General features: G+C 50.6%; 1 protein-coding gene across 5 annotated transcripts in view; it reads left to right on the top strand.

Annotated features, from left to right (window-relative positions):
* The window catches only part of PICK1 (protein interacting with PRKCA 1), an 88,731-nt gene that overhangs the window by 61,920 nt on the left and 8,495 nt on the right, over window positions 1–18,316 (top strand). For 4 of the 5 annotated variants that reach the window (XM_084751571.1, XM_084751570.1, XM_084751572.1 and 1 more), the window contains 5 exons: window positions 1,434–1,712; window positions 1,873–1,976; window positions 2,941–3,052; window positions 15,815–15,943; window positions 17,365–17,431. In XM_084751571.1, coding sequence (XP_084607697.1) covers window positions 1,936–1,976; window positions 2,941–3,052; window positions 15,815–15,943; window positions 17,365–17,431 — 349 coding nt within the window. In that variant the 5' untranslated portion in view covers window positions 1,434–1,712; window positions 1,873–1,935. The remainder of the gene's footprint in view (window positions 1–1,433; window positions 1,713–1,872; window positions 1,977–2,940; window positions 3,053–15,814; window positions 15,944–17,364; window positions 17,432–18,316) is intronic. The other variant, XM_084751573.1, reaches the window with a different exon arrangement.

The raw sequence follows: 18,316 nt of genomic DNA, 5'->3' as shown, positions 1-18,316 counted from the left end.
TTTTTGGGGGGGGTCTTTTCAAGACAGGGTTTCTCTTTATAACCCTGGCTGTCCTGGACTCACTTTGCCGACCAGGCTGTCCTTGAACTCAGAGATCCACCTCTCTCTGCCTGTAGAGTGCCGAGATCAAAGGCATGCGCCACCACCACCACCAGCCTTCGTTTAAACTTTTGTCTGACCCTGAGTAGTTTATTTTGGGCACATTTAAGCACAGCACAATTTTGGTTCAAAAGTTTCCTGGTGATAAGTTGATAATGTGCCTATCAAAGCTCAAGACACAGCTACATAAAAACTCCTTGTAAAGCACATGTGACATCTTCCATAAAGAGAGGTTCTACAGCTTACCTGAGAGAACAAGCTCCAGATAAACGTCAGGGAAGTATCCATTGTGGTCTTGACCACACAGATAGTGCAAAGGTCACCAGGTTATGAACTACATCAGCTCCCACAATTCTGGGCAGAAAACCCTTCTGCTGATAACCCTGTGCGTTTGACATTCCTAGTTCCTCCCCCTAGCGCGTATCTATGAACACAAGGACCCCAGTATCTTCTGCACACCCTGCCTCCCACCTGTGGAGGGACACTGGTCCCACTCAGCCTGGATAAAGTGGTCCTAGGACGGCTATTCTCTTCCAGTGAACCCATCTGACATAACCATTGGCAGCAGAGGTCGGGGGGGCAGATAAAGATTGGAACTCCCCCAGCTGGGAAGCACTGATGGTGTTTGCGGAGCCTCAGTAAAACGGGTGTGTGTGTGGGGGGGGGGGCGCTGTATTTTCAAGAGGACTCCAGGGTCCTTGGGACTACGTTAGGAGGTTCAGTGTAAGGAATCTTTTGCCAAAATACCTCAGAAACATTTACTGAATGCTAATAGTATGAATGTGGGCAAAATGAGGTACGTGCAGAAAAGCAAGTCAAATCTGCCCACTCTCCTGGCTCTCGTGGCTCTGAATTTAGCGCAGATGTTCAAAGGATCCCAGACTGGCGGTAGGTGTCTCAGGACCATGATCTGGATCTTACGCCAACTGTAAAAATCTCTGAACAAAGTTACTCCCTCTCTCGGATACTTAATTTCTTTCTTTGTGAGACTGGGATCTTTCGGCAACCTTCCAGCCTCGACGCTTTGTAGTAGGGGAGACACAGTCTTTCCTCGGGTAGCGGTACTGAAAATGTGAAAGCGAAGGGCTTGAGATTTGCAGCTCACTGAACTTCGCCGTTCCCAAGATGCTTCCGTTGCCCCGGCAACCGCCGGGCCTGAGTGGTCCCCAGAGTGTTGCTGAGGAAGCTGGGAAGAGCCCTGCCCTCCCCAAGATGGCGGCACGGCTAGGGCGGGGTCCGGGGCCGACAGCATGTCTAGACCTTTCCTTCCTTTCCCATTTTTTTCCCCATTAACGGAAAACTTCCACCAACACTTGTTCTTTTTCCTGGTTCAGAGAGTCGGGGAGCTGAGAGAGAAGTGTTGCTTGCAGGGATTGGGGCAAATACCCAAAGGGAGAGGCGGGACTTCCGCAACGTACCGGAAGTGACGCGACAGTCGCTGTCGCCGCCAGGTGGAACGGCAGGTGGGTTCAGGTGCCAGCCTGGCCTGGGCCCGGCTGTGGGACCGACTCTCTCGGTGAGCGACTGAAGCGGCTCCCAAGGGTCTGGAGACCGTGTGGTGGGCTCCGGAATCCGAGCCCAACGTCCTGGCCTGGGTTCCTCCCTTGTACCAAGTAAGACTCACCTGCCCCCACCTTCCAGCCTCAGGGTCCCCACCCCAGTCCAGAGGGGAGAGCCAGAGGCCCGCTGTCCCGGATGGGGGAGGGTTGGGAGCTTGGGGCTGGCATCTGGGCACTTCAGTTCCCTGAAGCTCGGTGTTCTTTTCTCTCTCAGACCCAGTTTCCCATTCCCGTCCCGAGCTGGGCAGTTAGCCAGTTGGCCACAACTCTCGGAACCATGTTTGCAGACTTAGACTATGACATCGAGGAGGACAAATTGTGAGTATTTTCTTCCCCCAAGACGTGGGAGCTGAGGGACCCAGCTCCCTCGTGTCCTTGGGTGTCCTAGCTCCACACACTTCTACTTCTCAGTGTCGGGAAGTAGAAATGGGCCCAGCAATCTCAGCAGTCCAACACTTACTTGTAGGGGGTTGTTGCAGGGTAACAGATAATCACGGATTGGGGGGCCCCAATCCAGCTACAACTCCACGGGTCCTGCTGGGGTGGTCTAGGAAGGTATTCCAAAGGTGACAACTGAGCCAGGTTGCAAAGGCTACCTAGGAATATCACCAACAGACCCTCCTCCCCAGCATAGATGATTAGTAAGGTAGACTTTTTTTAAAAAATCAGAATTAGAAAGCACTCGCGGACTGAGCCGATCTCATGTGTAATCAGTCTTTGGTAAGGAGCGAGCAGCTGTTGGTTGTTAGCAAATCAGTCTTCAGTAACCAACCTGACACCTGACCTTTTCACCACAAGACACGCCATAAGCTCGTTGTCGGTGAACGTGAGGGAAACTGAGCAACATAAACTGGAAGATGGCTGGAGGAGAGTTGAATTAACTTTCTTCTAAAAGGAATGGGGCAGCCTGTCCCGCGTGTGCCTTAGAAGGAGACAAAGATAGAGCCCGGCTCAATCTTCAAGTTGGTTTCCTTGGAGTTTTCTGCTCTGGCCTAGGGTGGAGGTGGAGCCTCCCATGCACATCCTTGTAAGGTCTCATTTCATCTTACGGCCCAAGGAAACGGGAGCAGAGGGAGAGGTGTGTGATATACGTCTCAGCAGGTTTTGGGCAGCCCTGGGCACTGACCCTAAGGCTGCCTGACTCCTGAGCATGTTCTGGCTCTTTGTGGCCGAGGAAGGAAGAGGCAGCTCTGTGTGGGTTGTTGGAGCCTTTCTGGGTGTGGCAACCTGCCCTTCCCAGTCATCCTTCCCAGAAGTCATTGTCATTTGCATCTCTTTCCAGAGGAATTCCCACTGTGCCTGGAAAGGTCACCCTGCAGAAAGATGCTCAGAACCTGATCGGGATCAGCATTGGAGGAGGGGCCCAGTACTGTCCCTGTCTCTATATTGTCCAGGTACGAGGCACACTTTGGAGGTGGGAGGGGTCAGGGTCAGAGTGGACAAGGGTCCTGGGTGGAGTGTTTCACCTCCCTTCTTGGGCATGACAGAAGGAGGTTCATTTCTCCACTCTGAAAACACTAGCTCCAGGGCCCTGGAGATGGCTCAGTCGGTAAAACGCTTGCCATGCAAGCACGAATGGCAGGGTTTAATCCCAGGCACCTGGGTAAAATGCCGATGTGGCCTGTGCTCTTACAACCGTAGTGCTGGGGAGGTGGAGGCAGGTGGATTCCTAGGCCTCACTGGCCAGCCGGTCTAACCTAATAGGTGAATTCTAGGCTACAGAGAGACACTGTGAACCCCCTACTTCCCCCTCCCCCTGAAAAAAGTGACTGACCTACATACACATACATGCACACGGACATAAACATGAACACACCTGCATGTGTAAACAGACAAAGGTCAGTCTTGTTTCTTTAAAATTTTATAATTGGAAGCCGGGCACGGTGTGCATGCCTGTAATCCCAGCACTCAGGGAGGCAGAGGTAGGCGGCTGTCTGTGAGTTCCAGGACAGCCAAGGCTACACAGAGAAATCATGTCTCAAAACAAATAAACAAACATTATGATTGGTATTTGTGTGTGTGTGGTGTGGTGTGTGTATATGTGAGTATGGGTTCGCTCATTTTGTGTTCAATATGCAGAGTTCAAAGGACTCCTCACCCTCAATAGTCCATTTTCTACTGAGAGATCGCAAGTTCGAAGTCAGGCTATCAGGCTTGCCTGGCAGAAACTTCACCCCGCCGAGCCGTCTCAGCAGCCCTGCTTGTTTCTGAGGTCTGGTCTTGGCACCACTGCCCCGCGCTCTAAGGGGGCTGTCCCTGCTCCTCTTCTGTCTCCACCTGTCCTTTGCTTTGCTTGTCCTACCTGGGAGACCCTTGTTGGCCTTGTACCATGTGTATCTGACTGAAGGTCATGCTGGCTGGTTCCTGGTGTGCGGCAGATACTCAGAATGTGTCCAGTGAGTCTGCTTGCCAGCCGAAGTGGGGAGGCTGTGAACCAACAATGCCCGTGTTGGGTGTGGCAGCACACGCCTGTAATCCCTGCACTTGGGAGGTGGGGACAAGAGGATCAGCTGTTGAGAGGCATGCTGGGCTGCACAGTAGATGAGTGTGAGGCCAGTGGATACTACTTGAGACCCTGCCTCAGCAAACAAAAGAAAGTAGGAGCTAAAGTTCATATGTAAACATTCCTGCACACCGGGGGTTCTTTTTTTTTTAATATTTTATTTTAATTTACGTACGTTGGTGTGTGGGTGTCAAATTTTGGAATTACAGACAGTTGTGAGCTGCCATGTGGGTGCTGGGAATTGAACCCGGGTCCTTTGGAAGAGCAGGCAGTGCTCTTAACCACTGAGCCATCTCGCCAGCCGTCACACTGGGGATTCTTAACCACTCTGGTCCTCTGCTTTCTTATCTGGAGTTTGGTTCCCAGCACCCAGATGCATTCACAACCACCTATAGCTGTAGTTCATGGGATCTGATGCCCTCTCCTGGCCCCTCCTGCCTCTGTGTGTGTGTGGTGCGCATTGCATTCACTCACATTACCTACACAGGAAAGTTTGATTAAATATTGCAAATATGTGCTGGCCTATATGAGACCCTGTGTGAAAAGAAATGGAGCCAAGCAAATCAAGGAAATAAAAATACGTAAGCACAAACGTGTTTGGGTTCTTGTGACCATGCAACAGAATGGCAGAGCATCCCTGGGTGGCAGCTGTGATGGTTCTCTGGTGACTGTGCCTTTCCCAGGTGTGAAGCAGGTGGTGGGGGAGCAGATCCATGGTTTCTGCTGGGGAACATGGCCCTGGTCGTCTGTCCACTGTGCTGCAGAAATGGGGCAGGCCTGTTGTGAAGCCTCAGCCAGTGACATTTCTGTGGACTATACCCTGTTGGAACATCCCATAGAGCAGGCCCTAGGGACAGATAGGGCACTGGGTCTCCGGGAGGGTGATTTGGTTTCCTCTGAGGGAGACCTTTCCCAGGTCCCTCCTGGCCATGTACCTGCCAGGCCTCCATGCTGCTCAACTCCACTCCATTTGTTCAGTCCTGAGGGGCGTGTTTGTTTGCATTGCATCATACATAACATGATGAGATTTGCTTGCTGTGCATAGCAAGTCAAGTGCACAAAGGCTAACGTGGTCCCTGCCCCCCCTCACATTGCGTCAGAGTCAGCTCCCACCTTTCCTGCTTGTCTTTATTATTAAAGAGAGAGAGATAGAGAGCATGTGTGTTTGTGTGTGTGTGTTTGAGTGTAGATATCCATGTAGAACAGAGCTGTCAGATCCCTCTGAAGCTGAGCTCAGAGGCATTTGTGAGTCTGGAATTGGGGTGCTGGGAACTAGCGTGGGTCTTCTGCAAGAACAGGATGCACTTAATTGCTGAGCCATCTTTCTAGCCTGCCTGTTTTGTTTCCTTTGTTGTGTTTGATTTGTTTGTTTTGAGATAGGGTTTCTCTGTGTAGCCTTGAGGCGTGGGCCGTCATGCCCAGCCTTGTTTATTTTGTTGATTACTTGTTCATAGTTCAGGAGATAGTCTAAAGCCATATGGTCTAAAACCATAAATCTCCCTCTTAGCCCATCTTCCCATCCCAGCTACTGTCTTAACTCAGTATTAGCACCACAGGTAATGTTCAGGAAACATTTTCCAACCCCCTGACCAGCTCTTTGGAGGCTTAGGGGATAAAGAAGGGACAGCCCCGCTGTCCTATAGCACTTGTGTTAAACTGTCTCATGAGCTGGTGTCTTTCTTCCTTTAAAAAAAAAAAATTATTAAGTGTATGGGTGTTTTACCTGCATGTATGTCTGTACATGACATGCATGCCTGGTGCCTGGGGAGGCCAGAAGAGGGCGTCACGTCCCCTGGGACCATAGTCATAGTTGGGAACCACCATGTGTGTGCTGGGATTCGAACCCAGCTCCTCTGGAAGAGCAACCAGTACCCTTAAGTGCTAAGTCCACTCTTTAGCCCTGAGTCGGTGACCTCTTTTCTTGCTTTTGTTTTCTTTTGAGACAGGAGCTCAGGTAGCCTCGGCTGTCCTCAGATTCCCCACGCAGCTGAAGCTGGCCTTGAACAACTGATCCACCAGCTTCTGCCTCTAAGTGCGAGGCTTACAGGCCTGAGCGGCCGTGCTCACCCTGTGGTTCTCTCCTCAGCATAGGCTCTTCTTGCTTCTTTGGTATTTCCTGCTATCTGTCCCTCTGTGATCTTCTGGCTTTCTCAGTAGACTTCCCACAGTCAGACTTCCTCAGCTGTGTTGAGGCTGCGCTCTGTCTTCAGTTTAAGCCTTGGGGACTTCTACTCTTCATGTCCCATCCCCAGGGCCTCTTCTTGGCCTTAGGTCCCCATCAGATGGCTCGTGTCCTCTGGCTTCCTGAGGGAGGACAGATGGACAGGGTACGTTCTGGAGGCCTCTTTGTCTTGCTTGTCAGTGTCATTTCCCTTATTCCTCAAAGTTAACATGATCTCAAGTTCAGGAGTGAAGGTCAAAGGGCTGGGATGGCTCAGTGGTAGGTACATGCCTACTGAGGCCTGGGGCCATCCCAATCCTTAAAAAATAATACTAGGTTTGGAAATAAATTTAGATTAGAAAGATGAAAAATGTTTTTGTATTTCGCTTAGATTAATTTATATATGTGTGTGAGTGCTTTGCCTGCACATACGTCTGTACCACATGCATGCCTGGTGCCCATGCAGGTCCGCAGAGGGCATCAGATCCCCTGGGACTGGAGTTACAGCTGGTTGTGAGCTATTATATAGGTGCTGGGAAACTGAACTCGAGTCTTCTGCAAGTGCAACAAATGCTCTTAACCACTGAGTCATCTCTCCACCCATGATTTCTATTATTTAAGTATTTTAAGGCTGGGCTTGGTGGTCAACACCTTTTAATTCCAGCACTCAGGAGGCAGAGGCAGGCGGGTCATAAGTTCAAAGTCATCTTGCTCTTCATAGTGAACTACAGGACAACCTGGACTAGGTAGATAGACCCTATCGCCAAAAGCAAAAACAAAAACAAAAAAACTAATAAAGATTTTAAGGCCTACTTATTTAATGGCGGGGGTTCTTGTGTCATGATGCATTGTGAGGCTGCCATGTGAGTCTTGGGGGAGCTTGAACTCAGGTCACCAGGCTTGGGGGCAAGCCCCTTTACCTACTGAGTACCTATCTCTCTGGCCTTGGTTAGAAATTTGATGGTGTCATTCCATTATCCACTGTCGTTAGCCTTGTGTCCTTCTTATTGGAACTGGTCATCCCTGCGTCTCAGGTGGTAAGGTGACAGCAGCTGTCACCGCCTTCTTTGCAGCTGTGCTAGGTCCTGAGAAAGTGCCACCGTCAGGACATCTGGACCTCTCTAGTAATGAGACTCTCATACATGACTCTTAGATGGCACCGTGCCCTGTGTGGTTCTTACCGCCTCTTTTGTTTTCAAATTGTCACAACTACACATATCTAGATCTCTAGAACTTACCTTTTTCTTTTTCCGAGACAGGGTTTCTCTGGGTAGCCTTGGCTGTCCAGAACAGGCTCTGTAGACTAGGCTGGCCTTGAACTCACAAATATTCAACTGCCTCCACCTCCCTGAGTGCTGAGATTACAGGCGTGCAACACAACACCCCGTTTAGAATTGACCATTCTTGACCATTCTTAGGTGGCTTTAAACTGTTCTTATAGTGTGGTGCAGCCATCACCACTGTGCAGTTGAGAACTCATCATCTCCGGAAACAGACTGGGCATGAGCTCACCGCCCCCTCTCCTCAGCACCTGCACTTCCCATGCTCCTCTCTGTCCCTGTGGCTGTGACTAGTCTAGGACACTTGTAAGTAGAATTGAGTGTTTATTTTGCTTAGCAGGAGGCTAGAATTACCATGTTGTAGTTTCCTTTTTTCTCCTTTAAGGTAAGTTTCCACTTTCCTGCCTGTGGGTACTGCTCTTTCCAGGCTGACCTTTGTCCTGCCAGTCACTGTCCGGATGCGCGGGGTGTGCTCTGCATCTCTCGCTCCTCTGCCAGTCACTGTCCGGATGCGCGGGGTGTGCTCTGCATCTCTCCTCTGCCAGTCACTGTCCGGATGCGCGGGGTGTGCTCTGCATCTCTCGCTCCTCTGCCAGTCACTGTCCGGATGCGCGGGGTGTGCTCTGCATCTCTCCCTCCTCTGCCAGCGTTTCACTGTTTGGATGCTTCTAGCTTAGTAGGAAAATTTGAAATCAACAAGTGTGAGTCTCCCAGCTTTATTATTCTTTCTCAAGATTGTTTTGGTTTTTTGAGGTTCCTTGATATTTTAATCCTAAGATATGACTCTTAGGATTTAGATTTGTAGACTTTTTTTTTTTTGTCTATAAAAATGTCCCTGGGCGGGAGCTGGAGAGATGGCTCAGAGGTTAAGAGCACTGTCTGTTCTTCCAAAGGTCCTGAGTTCAATTCCCAGTAACCGCATGATGGCTGACAACCATCTATAATGAGATCCTGTGCCCTCTTCTGGCATGCAAACACACGTGGGGGCAGAATATTGTATAAATAATAAATAAATAACATTAAAAAAATGTCCCTGGGCAGCTGGACATGGTGGTTCATGCCCTAAATCCCACACTTGGGATGAGGCAGGTGGGTCTACAAAGAGAGATTCAGGACAGCAAAGGCTACAGAAGGAAACCCTGTCTCAAAACAACAGCAACAACAACAAAACCCAAAACAACAAACAGTGTCCCTGGGCTTTTGTCAGGGAGCTCAATGAGTCTGCAGATCTTTTTTTTCCCCTAAGATTTATTTATTATGTACACAGCATTCTGTCTGCATGTACTCCTGCAGGCCAGAAGAGGGCATCAGATCCCAATACAGATGGTTGTGAGCCACCATCGGGTTGCCAAGAATTGAACTCAGGACCTCTGAAGGAGCAGCCAGTGCTCTTAGCCTCTGAGCCATGTCTGCAGATCTTGATGTCACATCTTCTCATCATGAATATGGACCATTGTGTTCACTCCTGTGGCCAGATGCCTGAAGGGAATAGTTAGGGGAGAGATTTATCTTTGCTGGTTTCACAGGTTTCTGTCTGTCAGTGCTGGGGGCATATGGCTGAGCAGTCACTCAGAGGCACCCAGAGAACAGGAGCATGCGTACGCTGCACCGACTGCCTTTCTCCTTCCCTGGGCATTCTGTCCAGGCTCCAGCCTAGGGCACGGTGCTGCCTGCATTCACATGCCTCTCTCAATCCTCACTTGGTCCCTGGGTTTCCAGGACACCATGTGACAGCAGGGTGCTCTTCTCAGTCCCATCAAGTGGACTGTCAAGATCTTGTCAGCTTGACACCCACCTTAAACCACAGCATCCAATCTGGCCCCTGAAAGGTTCACATTCATCTTACAATGCCCAATGTAGCCAGGTGTATAAGCTAACTCTTAAAGAGCCCCATAGTCTTGGTTCTGTTTTTAACATGTCTGCTTTGTATGGCACATGAGTGGAAGTCAGAGGACAGCTTGTAGGATTTGTCTCTCTCCTATGTAGGTTGCAGGGAATCAAGCTTAGGTCGTCAGGTGTGCCATTACCTTCCAAGCCATCTTGATGGCCCTTGCTTTGTTTTGAGCCAGGCTTTCAAAACCCAAATGGACCTTGAAGTTACCATTAGCTGGCTTTTTTGTGTCTCGAGATGGGGTTTTCTATGTAGCCCTGGCTGTCCTGGAGCTCACTGTATAAACCAGGATAGCCTCAAACTAAGAGAGATCCGTCTGCTCCTGCCTCCCCAGCGCTGGAGGTAGAGGTGTGCACCACCACCATCTGGCTTCAGCATTGTTCTTCGTTGTTTTTTGAGATAGGGTGTCTCTGTGTAACATAGCCCTAGCTGCCCTGAGCTTGCTTTGTAGACCAGGCTGGCCTTGAACTCAGAGATCTGCTTGCCTCTACTTCCCCAGTACTGGGACTAAAGGCGTGTGCCACCATGCCTAACTCAATATTGTTCTTAAAAACAAAACAAACCCTCGAAAAAAAACAAAACCCAAAACAACCCAAGTTCAAAGTTTCCTCTGAGATGAAAGGTAAACACCTAACTGTGAGCTTCTATAGACCTGAATAAAAATCAAGTCCCCATGTTCCTGAAATAGAGAATCCCACAGCATATACCCCATTCCATGAGGGAGACACACATGCATAGGGAGATGCAGTAGACCATGCTCTACGCTGGCATCTGTGGCACATGGTGGCATGATGTGCGCTCTGCAAGGCTTGGGCAGCACCCTCATGGCCTTGCCACACAGCCCACAGGGCCTCTCTGTTTGCTGCCATAACTGTCCTCAGCAGTCCATACTCTGCTGTCTTTCATATCTGGGCTCTCCGTTGCATCTTCAGCTTGACCTCACCATTTTACAATCACCCTCTCAGGATTTGCCTGCAGGCATCCCTGTCCTGTCACAACGACCAGGCTTCCCTTTGAAAACTTCCATGGATCCATGTTGCAGTATAAAAACCTACAAACCCAGCCTTGTGCAGATGTCACCAGACAGCAAGTCCAGGGGCCACACTACCCTAGGAAATGCTTGCCAGGAGGGTGTCTTTCCTTGCTTTCCTTCTTAAGCAAAACCTTTCAAATGAGTTAACCCTTTGTACTTCATGGATGGTGTCTTAAGGTTACTATTGCCATGACCAAGAGCCGGGCGTGGTGGCGCACGCCTTTAATCCCAGCACTCAGGAGGCACAGGCTGGCAGATCCATGTGAGTTCCAGGCCAGCCTGGTGTACAAAGCGAGTCCAGGACAGCCAGGGCTATACAGAGAAACTCTGTCTCGAAAAAGCCAAAAAAGGAAAAGAAAGAAACACCATGACCAAAGCAACTTAGTGAGGTATTAGGCATACATTTCCTCTTCACTGTTCACCACTAAACAGTCAGGATAAGAACTCAATCAGCGGGGCTGGAGAGATGGCTCAGAGGTTAAGAGCACTGGCTGCTCTTCCAGAGGACCTGAGTTCAATTCCCAGCAGCCAGATGGTGGCTCACAACCTTCTATCATGTGATCTGATCCCTCTTGTGGCCTGCAGGTGTGCATGCATATAGAGTACTCATATACACAAAATAATAAATCTTAAAAAAAAAAAAAAAAAAAGAACTCAAACAGCAGGAACCTGGAGGCAGGAGCTGATGTAGAGGCCATGGAGGGTGCTGCTTACTGGCTTGTTTCTCATTTGTTTCTCATAGCTTGCTCAGCTTTTTTTTTTTCCAAGACAGGGTTTCTCTTGGTAGCCTTGGCTGTCCTGGACTCACTTTGTAGATCAGGCTGGGCTCAAACTCACAGAGATCTGCCTGCCTCTGCCTCCTGATTGCTGGGATTAAAGGCATGAGCCACCACACCTGGCTTCAGCCTTTCTTATAGAATGCAGGACCACCAGCCCGTGGGGTGGCACCACCCACAGTGGTCTGAGCCCTCCTACATCTAGCAATGATTAAGAAAATACCCTACAGCAATGTTCTCAGCCTTGCTAATGCTGTGGCCCTTTTATACAGTTCCTTATGTTGTGGTGACCCTCAACCATGAAATTATTTTGTTGGTACTTCATAACTATACTTTTGCCACTGTTACAAATCTTAATGTGAATATCTAATATGTGAACCCCCAAAAAAGGGTTGTGCCCTACAAGCAGAGAGCCACTGCCCTACAGGCTTTCTCAGTCTTCTGGAAGCATTTTCTCAGTTGAGGTTCCTTTTCAGATAACTCTAGCTTGTGTCAAAGTGACATAAAACTAACCAGCACAGATGGGGTCTGGCCAATAATTAAGATGTCACCTTTCAGCCCGGCATGGTGGCACATGCTTTTAATCCCAGCACTCGGGAAGCAGAGGCAGGTGGATGGCTGTGACTTCGAGGCCAGCCTGGCCTACAGAGTGAGTCCAGGTAAGCCAAGGCTATATAGAGAAACCCTGTCTCGCAAAAACAAAACAAAAAAGATGTCACCTTTCCTATTTTCCCAACTTTTCAATGGCATAATCTCTTTTTAGTTCTATTTTAATTAATTTTTGAGACAGCTCTCTGTGTAGCTCTAGCTGGCCTGGTCACAGATACTCACCTGCCTCTGACTCAGTGCTTGGATTAAAGATGTATATACCACAGCCAGCTTAACACGAGAGTCTTTGAAGTGCCGCACTTACAGGTCCTCAGCTTAACTCTAGCTTATTTTTGGGCAAACACATTTTCTAGACCTTCTGCTCTGCAGTTAGCAGTTTATACTTGACTTGAAATATCCACCTGCACAGGGCAGTCTGTCTGCCACCCGAGGCTCAGCCTACAACGTCTCAGGGCACAAAACAAACGTGGATAAATTCTTTCCCAGAATGCAGTATGATCTGCCTGTAGTCTGCCGTCTGAGCAGTCTTCGCTCTCCGCAAGGCTGCTGGCAGTCTGCTGCTGAGCTCCACCAGGCCTCCACTAGAGTAAGCTCGCTGCACCTGGTCTTCTCTAGCTTGCACCTTCCACTTTTCTCAACTCCTCCTGTAAACCAAGCTTAAGGACATGCTCAGTCATGACCGTGACCTCACCGCGCTAGTGCCTGGGCTGTGCTGGGCTTGGTCATTGTAGCCACAGATACCCTTCAGGAAGCTTAGGGAGGAAGCACTCATTTGGTTCCGTCACGTTTTGTGGCAGGAGCAGAGCAGCGCTCGCACCCCAGTGGCCTGAGAGCAGCAAGCCCTACACCAGCCTTTCTCCTAGTCCTCTCCTGCTATCCAGGCACGTGGGGTGGTGCTGCCACGTTCAGGGCAGGCTTTTCCACTCAGTCCATCCCTCATGAAACATCCTCACTGACGTGCCCAAGAGGTGCTTCACCAAGCTCCATCTGCTCACGTGACCGTCAGGACCAGCCACCACTGGAGTCCCCCCTCTGCTTCTGTCAGTCAGAGCTCCACCTGCTAATGTCTGCTTTCCATCAGCAGCGTCCCACAGTTCCCATTGTCTCCTCGCTGCTTGGAGCACTTGGTGTGATCTGAACATTGATAAATGTTTTCCCAGTAACTTCATTTTCCCTTGAAACACTGTAAATAAACATTATGGAGTGTCCTTTAGACAAGGCTTTTTTAGAAAATTTAGAAACTAAAGGTAACGAACTATAGAAATGATCCCTGTAAATATAGTCTGGTGCACGCCTATAATCCCAGCACTCGGGAGGCAGAGGCAGGGGGATCGCTGTGAGTTCAGGCCAGTCTGGTCTACAAAGTGAGTCCAGGACAGTCCAGGCTACACAGAGAAACCCTGTCTTGAAAACAAACAAGCAAACAAACAAAGAAACTAAAAGTAACGCAGAGCCAGGCATGGTGGCTCATCTCCCTCTTATTGGGAGGCTGAGGCAGGAAGTTTGCTAGTTCAAAGCCAACCTGGGCTATAAAGTAAGACCCTCATCTCAAAAACCAGCTGAAGGAGCAGAACAGCTACTGCCCAGGCTGGTGTTTTGGTAGTTCTGTCAGGTCCAGTTTGCACTGCTCCATTTGTATGAGGCCTCTGCATCTGTGTGTGAACCCCTCATGTCTGTATGTGCCCCTGTATCTGTGTGTGAACCCCCCATGTCTGTGTGTGCCCCTGTATCTATGTGTGAATCACATGTCTGTGTGTGCCCCCTGCATCTGTGTGTGAATCCTATGTCTGTGTGTGCCCTCTGCATCTGTGTGTGAATCCCCCATGTCTGTGTGTTCCTCCTGCATCTGTGTGTGAATCCCATGTCTGTGTGTGCCCTCTGCATCTGTGTGTGAATCCCCCATGTCTGTGTGTGCCCCCTGCATCTGTGTGTGCATCCCCCATGTCTGTGTGTGCCCCCTGCATCTGTGTGTGCATCCCCCATGTCTGTGTGTTCCTCCTGCATCTGTGTGTGCATCCCATGTCTCTGTGTGCCCTCTGCATCTGTGTGCATCCCTGGTCTGTGTGTGCCCTCTGCATCTGTGTGTGTATCCCATGTCTGTGTGTGCCCTCTGCATCTGTGTGTGTATTCCATGTCTGTGTGTGCCCTCTGCATCTGTGTGTGTATCCCATGTCTGTGTGTGCCCTCTGCATCTGTGTGTGTATCCCATGTCTGTGTGTGCCCTCTGCATCTGTGTGTGTATCCCATGTCTGTGTGTGCCCTCTGCATCTGTGTGTGAATTCCATGTCTGTGTGTGCCCCTGCATCTGTGTGTGCATCCCATGTCTGTGTGTGCCCCCTGCATCTGTGTGTGCATCCCTGGTCTGTGTGTGCCCTCTGCATCTGTGTGTGCATCCCTGGTCTGTGTGTGCCCTCTGCATCTGTGTGTGTATCCCATGTCTGTGTGTGCCCTCTGCATCTGTGTGTGTATCCCATGTCTGTGTGTGCCCTCTGCATCTGTGTGTGAACCCCCCATGTCTGTGTGTGCCCCTGCATCTGTGTGTGCATCCCATGTCTGTGTGTGCCCCCTGCATCTGTGTGTGCATCCCCCATGTCTGTGTGTGCCCCCTGCATCTGTGTGTGCCCCCTGCATCTGTGTGTGCATCCCCCATGTCTGTGTGTTCCTCCTGCATCTGTGTGTGTATCCCATGTCTGTGTGTGCCCTCTGCATCTGTGTGTGAACCCCCCATGTCTGTGTGTGCCCCTGCATCTGTGTGTGCATCCCATGTCTGTGTGTGCCCCCTGCATCTGTGTGTGCATCCCCCATGTCTGTGTGTGCCCCCTGCATCTGTGTGTGCATCCCATGTCTGTGTGTGCCCTCTGCATCTGTGTGTGTATCCCATGTCTGTGTGTGCCCTCTGCATCTGTGTGTGAATCCCCCATGTCTGTGTGTGCCCTCTGCATCTGTGTGTGTATCCCATGTCTGTGTGTGCCCTCTGCATCTGTGTGTATATCCCATGTCTGTGTGTGCCCTCTGCATCTGTGTGTGTATCCCATGTCTGTGTGTGCCCTCTGCATCTGTGTGTGTATCCCATGTCTGTGTGTGCCCCCTGCATCTGTGTGTGTATCCCATGTCTGTGTGTGCCCCCTGCATCTGTGTGTGTATCCCCCATGTCTGTGTGTGCCCCCTGCAGTTGTGTGTGAATCCCCCATGTCTGTGTGTGCCCCCTGCATCTGTGTGTGCATCCCATGTCTGTGTGTGCCCCCTGCATCTGTGTGTGCATCCCATGTCTGTGTGTGCCCTCTGCATCTGTGTGTGCATCCCTGGTCTGTGTGTGCCCTCTGCATCTGTGTGTGTATCCCATGTCTGTGTGTGCCCTCTGCATCTGTGTGTGAATTCCATGTCTGTGTGTGCCCTCTGCATCTGTGTGTGCATCCCATGTCTGTGTGTGCCCTCTGCATCTGTGTGTGCATCCCTGGTCTGTGTGTGCCCTGCATCTTTGTCTGGGTGCCTGATGTCTGTGTGTGCTTCATGGCCAGCTGTCTCCTTGCTGTTATCACTAAACCACTCCTTTACAACAGCAACACCACCTCACAGCCAGTGAGCACAGGTTGAAGGAGCCTGGGAAAAGGGCACACAGGCATAGGCCCTGCTTAGAGCAGCCTTGGGCTGTTCTCTGGAAACCAAAGTAGGTGCTGGAATTGTTAAGAAGCATTGTAGTGACAGTGGAGGGGCAGATGTGAGAGACACTGTTTTTGCTATTAGAAACATGTCACCTGTGGGGATTCACAGCCTGTATTCTGTCCCCTTCCCCAGAATGGAGACTTTTACTCTTGAGATTGCTGGTACTGGCTGAGGTAGAGGGACAGCCTGCCCAGGTCCCAAGTTCCACTCCATTGTCCCCCACTTCCTACACATCTGCAGGTATTTGACAACACACCTGCAGCCTTGGACGGCACGGTGGCGGCTGGTGATGAGATCACTGGGGTCAATGGCAGGTCAATCAAAGGAAAAACCAAGGTAGAGGTGGCGAAGATGATTCAGGAGGTGAAGGTAAGACCGCTGTGGGAGCAGCTGGACACTGCTCCAGTTCCTTCTGAGCCACCCAGGCTGCCAGGGCCTACCAGGCTTAGGGTACACTGCCTGTTCTTGTATAGCAGTATGAGGGGCCAGCTCCAGTCTCCTGGATCCCCTGGACTCTCATTAAATGCTAAGTATTTTGGGGACTTAACCCTGAGCTCTTCTGAGCTCCCAAAGGTATTAAGCACTCAGACAGGCTGTGATGTCCCTGGTTGGGGTTGCAGAGGCAGCTAGATGTCAACAGTGACTTTACTGGGTCAGTGGGCTCTAGTGACCACAGCTGGGCCGTGTTTGCCCTAGAGTTTTACTAGAGGGGCTGCTTCCCAAGTTCCCTAGGGACTTCAGGCTACAGAGAATGCTGAGCTCAGACATTTCCAGTCCAGATGCAGCCCACCTCGTTCCCCAGCCCAGATGTTCCGCTGTGTCCTTGTCACTCACAAACAAGCATAGCCTTTTTGCTGTCTCCAGCAGCTCAGCCACTGGAGACCCTTGGGAAAACTGGTGAGTGAGCTGTGTGAGGGAGCGCAGAGCCAGAGGAGAGTCTGAGAGTCAAGGGTGGGTCCAGCCTGTGCGGACTTGGGCCTAAGGCTCTGAACCCAGCCGGGCCAGTGCCCATCCTTCAAGGCTCCAGGACTAGCCCCTGCTCCCCTTCATATGTATTTTATTGCCTTCATGTGCACTGTGGCTGCAAGTATGTATGTGCACCACATGCGTACTTGCTCCCTTCAGAGGTCAGAATACGGTGTCAGATCCGCTGGCACTGGAGTTACAGATGGTTGAGAGCCACCATGTGGGTGCTGAGAACTGAACCCAGGCCGTCAGGAGCAGCAAGTGCTGCTGAGCAGTCTCTTCAGCCTCCGCTATCCCCGTCTTGCTTCCACTCAGACAGGCACCACTGTCTTCCTCTGTCACGTCCTTGTCATGTTCCCAAGTCATCCTAGTATGCCTTGGTCCACACGGAGGGCAGGGTTACCTCTGTAGCCACTTCTAGTGCCCCTTTAGGCACAGGCAAACCAAGGAGAGACTCAGAGCTCAGGACCATGTCAGTCCCAAGGGAGCCCTTCATGCCCTACCCCTGACTGACCGAATTGGCTCATTTCATCTGTGCTGCGGGTGTAACTTTGATATGAGTAGAGTCAGTCCCGATCTCAAAGGCCTGAGGGTTGTAAGGACTAGTGTGACCGTGATCGCCTGTCATGGGCACATGAGCAGTTGCTAGAACATGGGACTAAGTGAATCCCCAAGTCACCCCACCTCTCCTGCTAGACTGGGATCCCCGAGAAGCCTTGCTCCCCTCCTGGTTGGTGTTCTAGTGCCAAACGTGTAGAAAGTAGTCTCTGGGAGGGTCTGGAGCTAGGGAGCCACTGTCCTGATTGTCTGTGCTGCTCTTTCAGGGGGAGGTGACCATCCATTACAACAAGCTGCAGGCGGACCCTAAGCAGGGCATGTCCCTGGACATCGGTAAGCCAGGCTAGAGCAGCCATGTGCCATGGGCTCTGGCTTTTTCTGTCCAAGCTGATCCAAAAGACTAGGAGGAGTCAGGGAGCTACTCACAGGTCCCTGGCCCTGCATTCTCACTGCCCTGTGTTTTACACTCTGTACTGCCAGACCTTGACGTGTGAGTCATGCCTGCTTTGAATGGCCTTCTCCACCATGGCCTCTCCTGGGTGTACATCCAGGAAGACATAGGTGCAAACTGGACCTTTCGGTGTATGCCTTAGTCAGGGTTTTATTGCTGTGAAGAGATGCTATGACCAAGGTGACTCTTTGTTTTAGTTATTTATTCATTTTTCTTTTATGTGCATTGGTGTTTTGCCTGCATGTATGTCTGTGTGAGGGTGTCAGATCTCCTGGAACTGGAGTTACAGACAGCTGTGAGCTGTCACAAGGGTGCTGGGAATTGAACTCAGGTCCTCTGGAAGAGCAGCCAGTGCTCTTAACCACCGAGCCATCTCTCCAGCACCAACCAAGGCAGCTCTTATACAGGAACATATTTAATTGGGCTGGCTTATAGTTTCAGAGTTTTATTCCATTATCATTATCATGGGAAGCATGGCAGAGTCTAGGCAGACATGGTGCTCGAGGGGCTGAGAGTGCTTCATCTTGATCCACAGGCAGCAGGAGACTGTGTGCCACAGTGGGCGGAGCATAAGAGACCTCCAAGCATACTCCTACAGGGACACACCTTCTAGTAGTGCCACTGTGCATGGGCCAAGCATTCACACACATGAGTCTTTGGGGGCCATACCTATTCAAACCATCACAGTGTGTTATTTGGCAAGTTGTCTGTGGCTAGAAGGGCAGGACCTCACTTCTGTAGAAGCCTTGAGACAGCAATTGTTAGCT

Source organism: Acomys minous, assembly GCF_964271855.1.
Source record: "Acomys minous genome assembly, chromosome: 12".
Taxonomy (NCBI): Eukaryota; Metazoa; Chordata; class Mammalia; order Rodentia; family Muridae; genus Acomys; species Acomys minous.
This window is presented reverse-complemented; position numbering and strand designations above follow the sequence as displayed.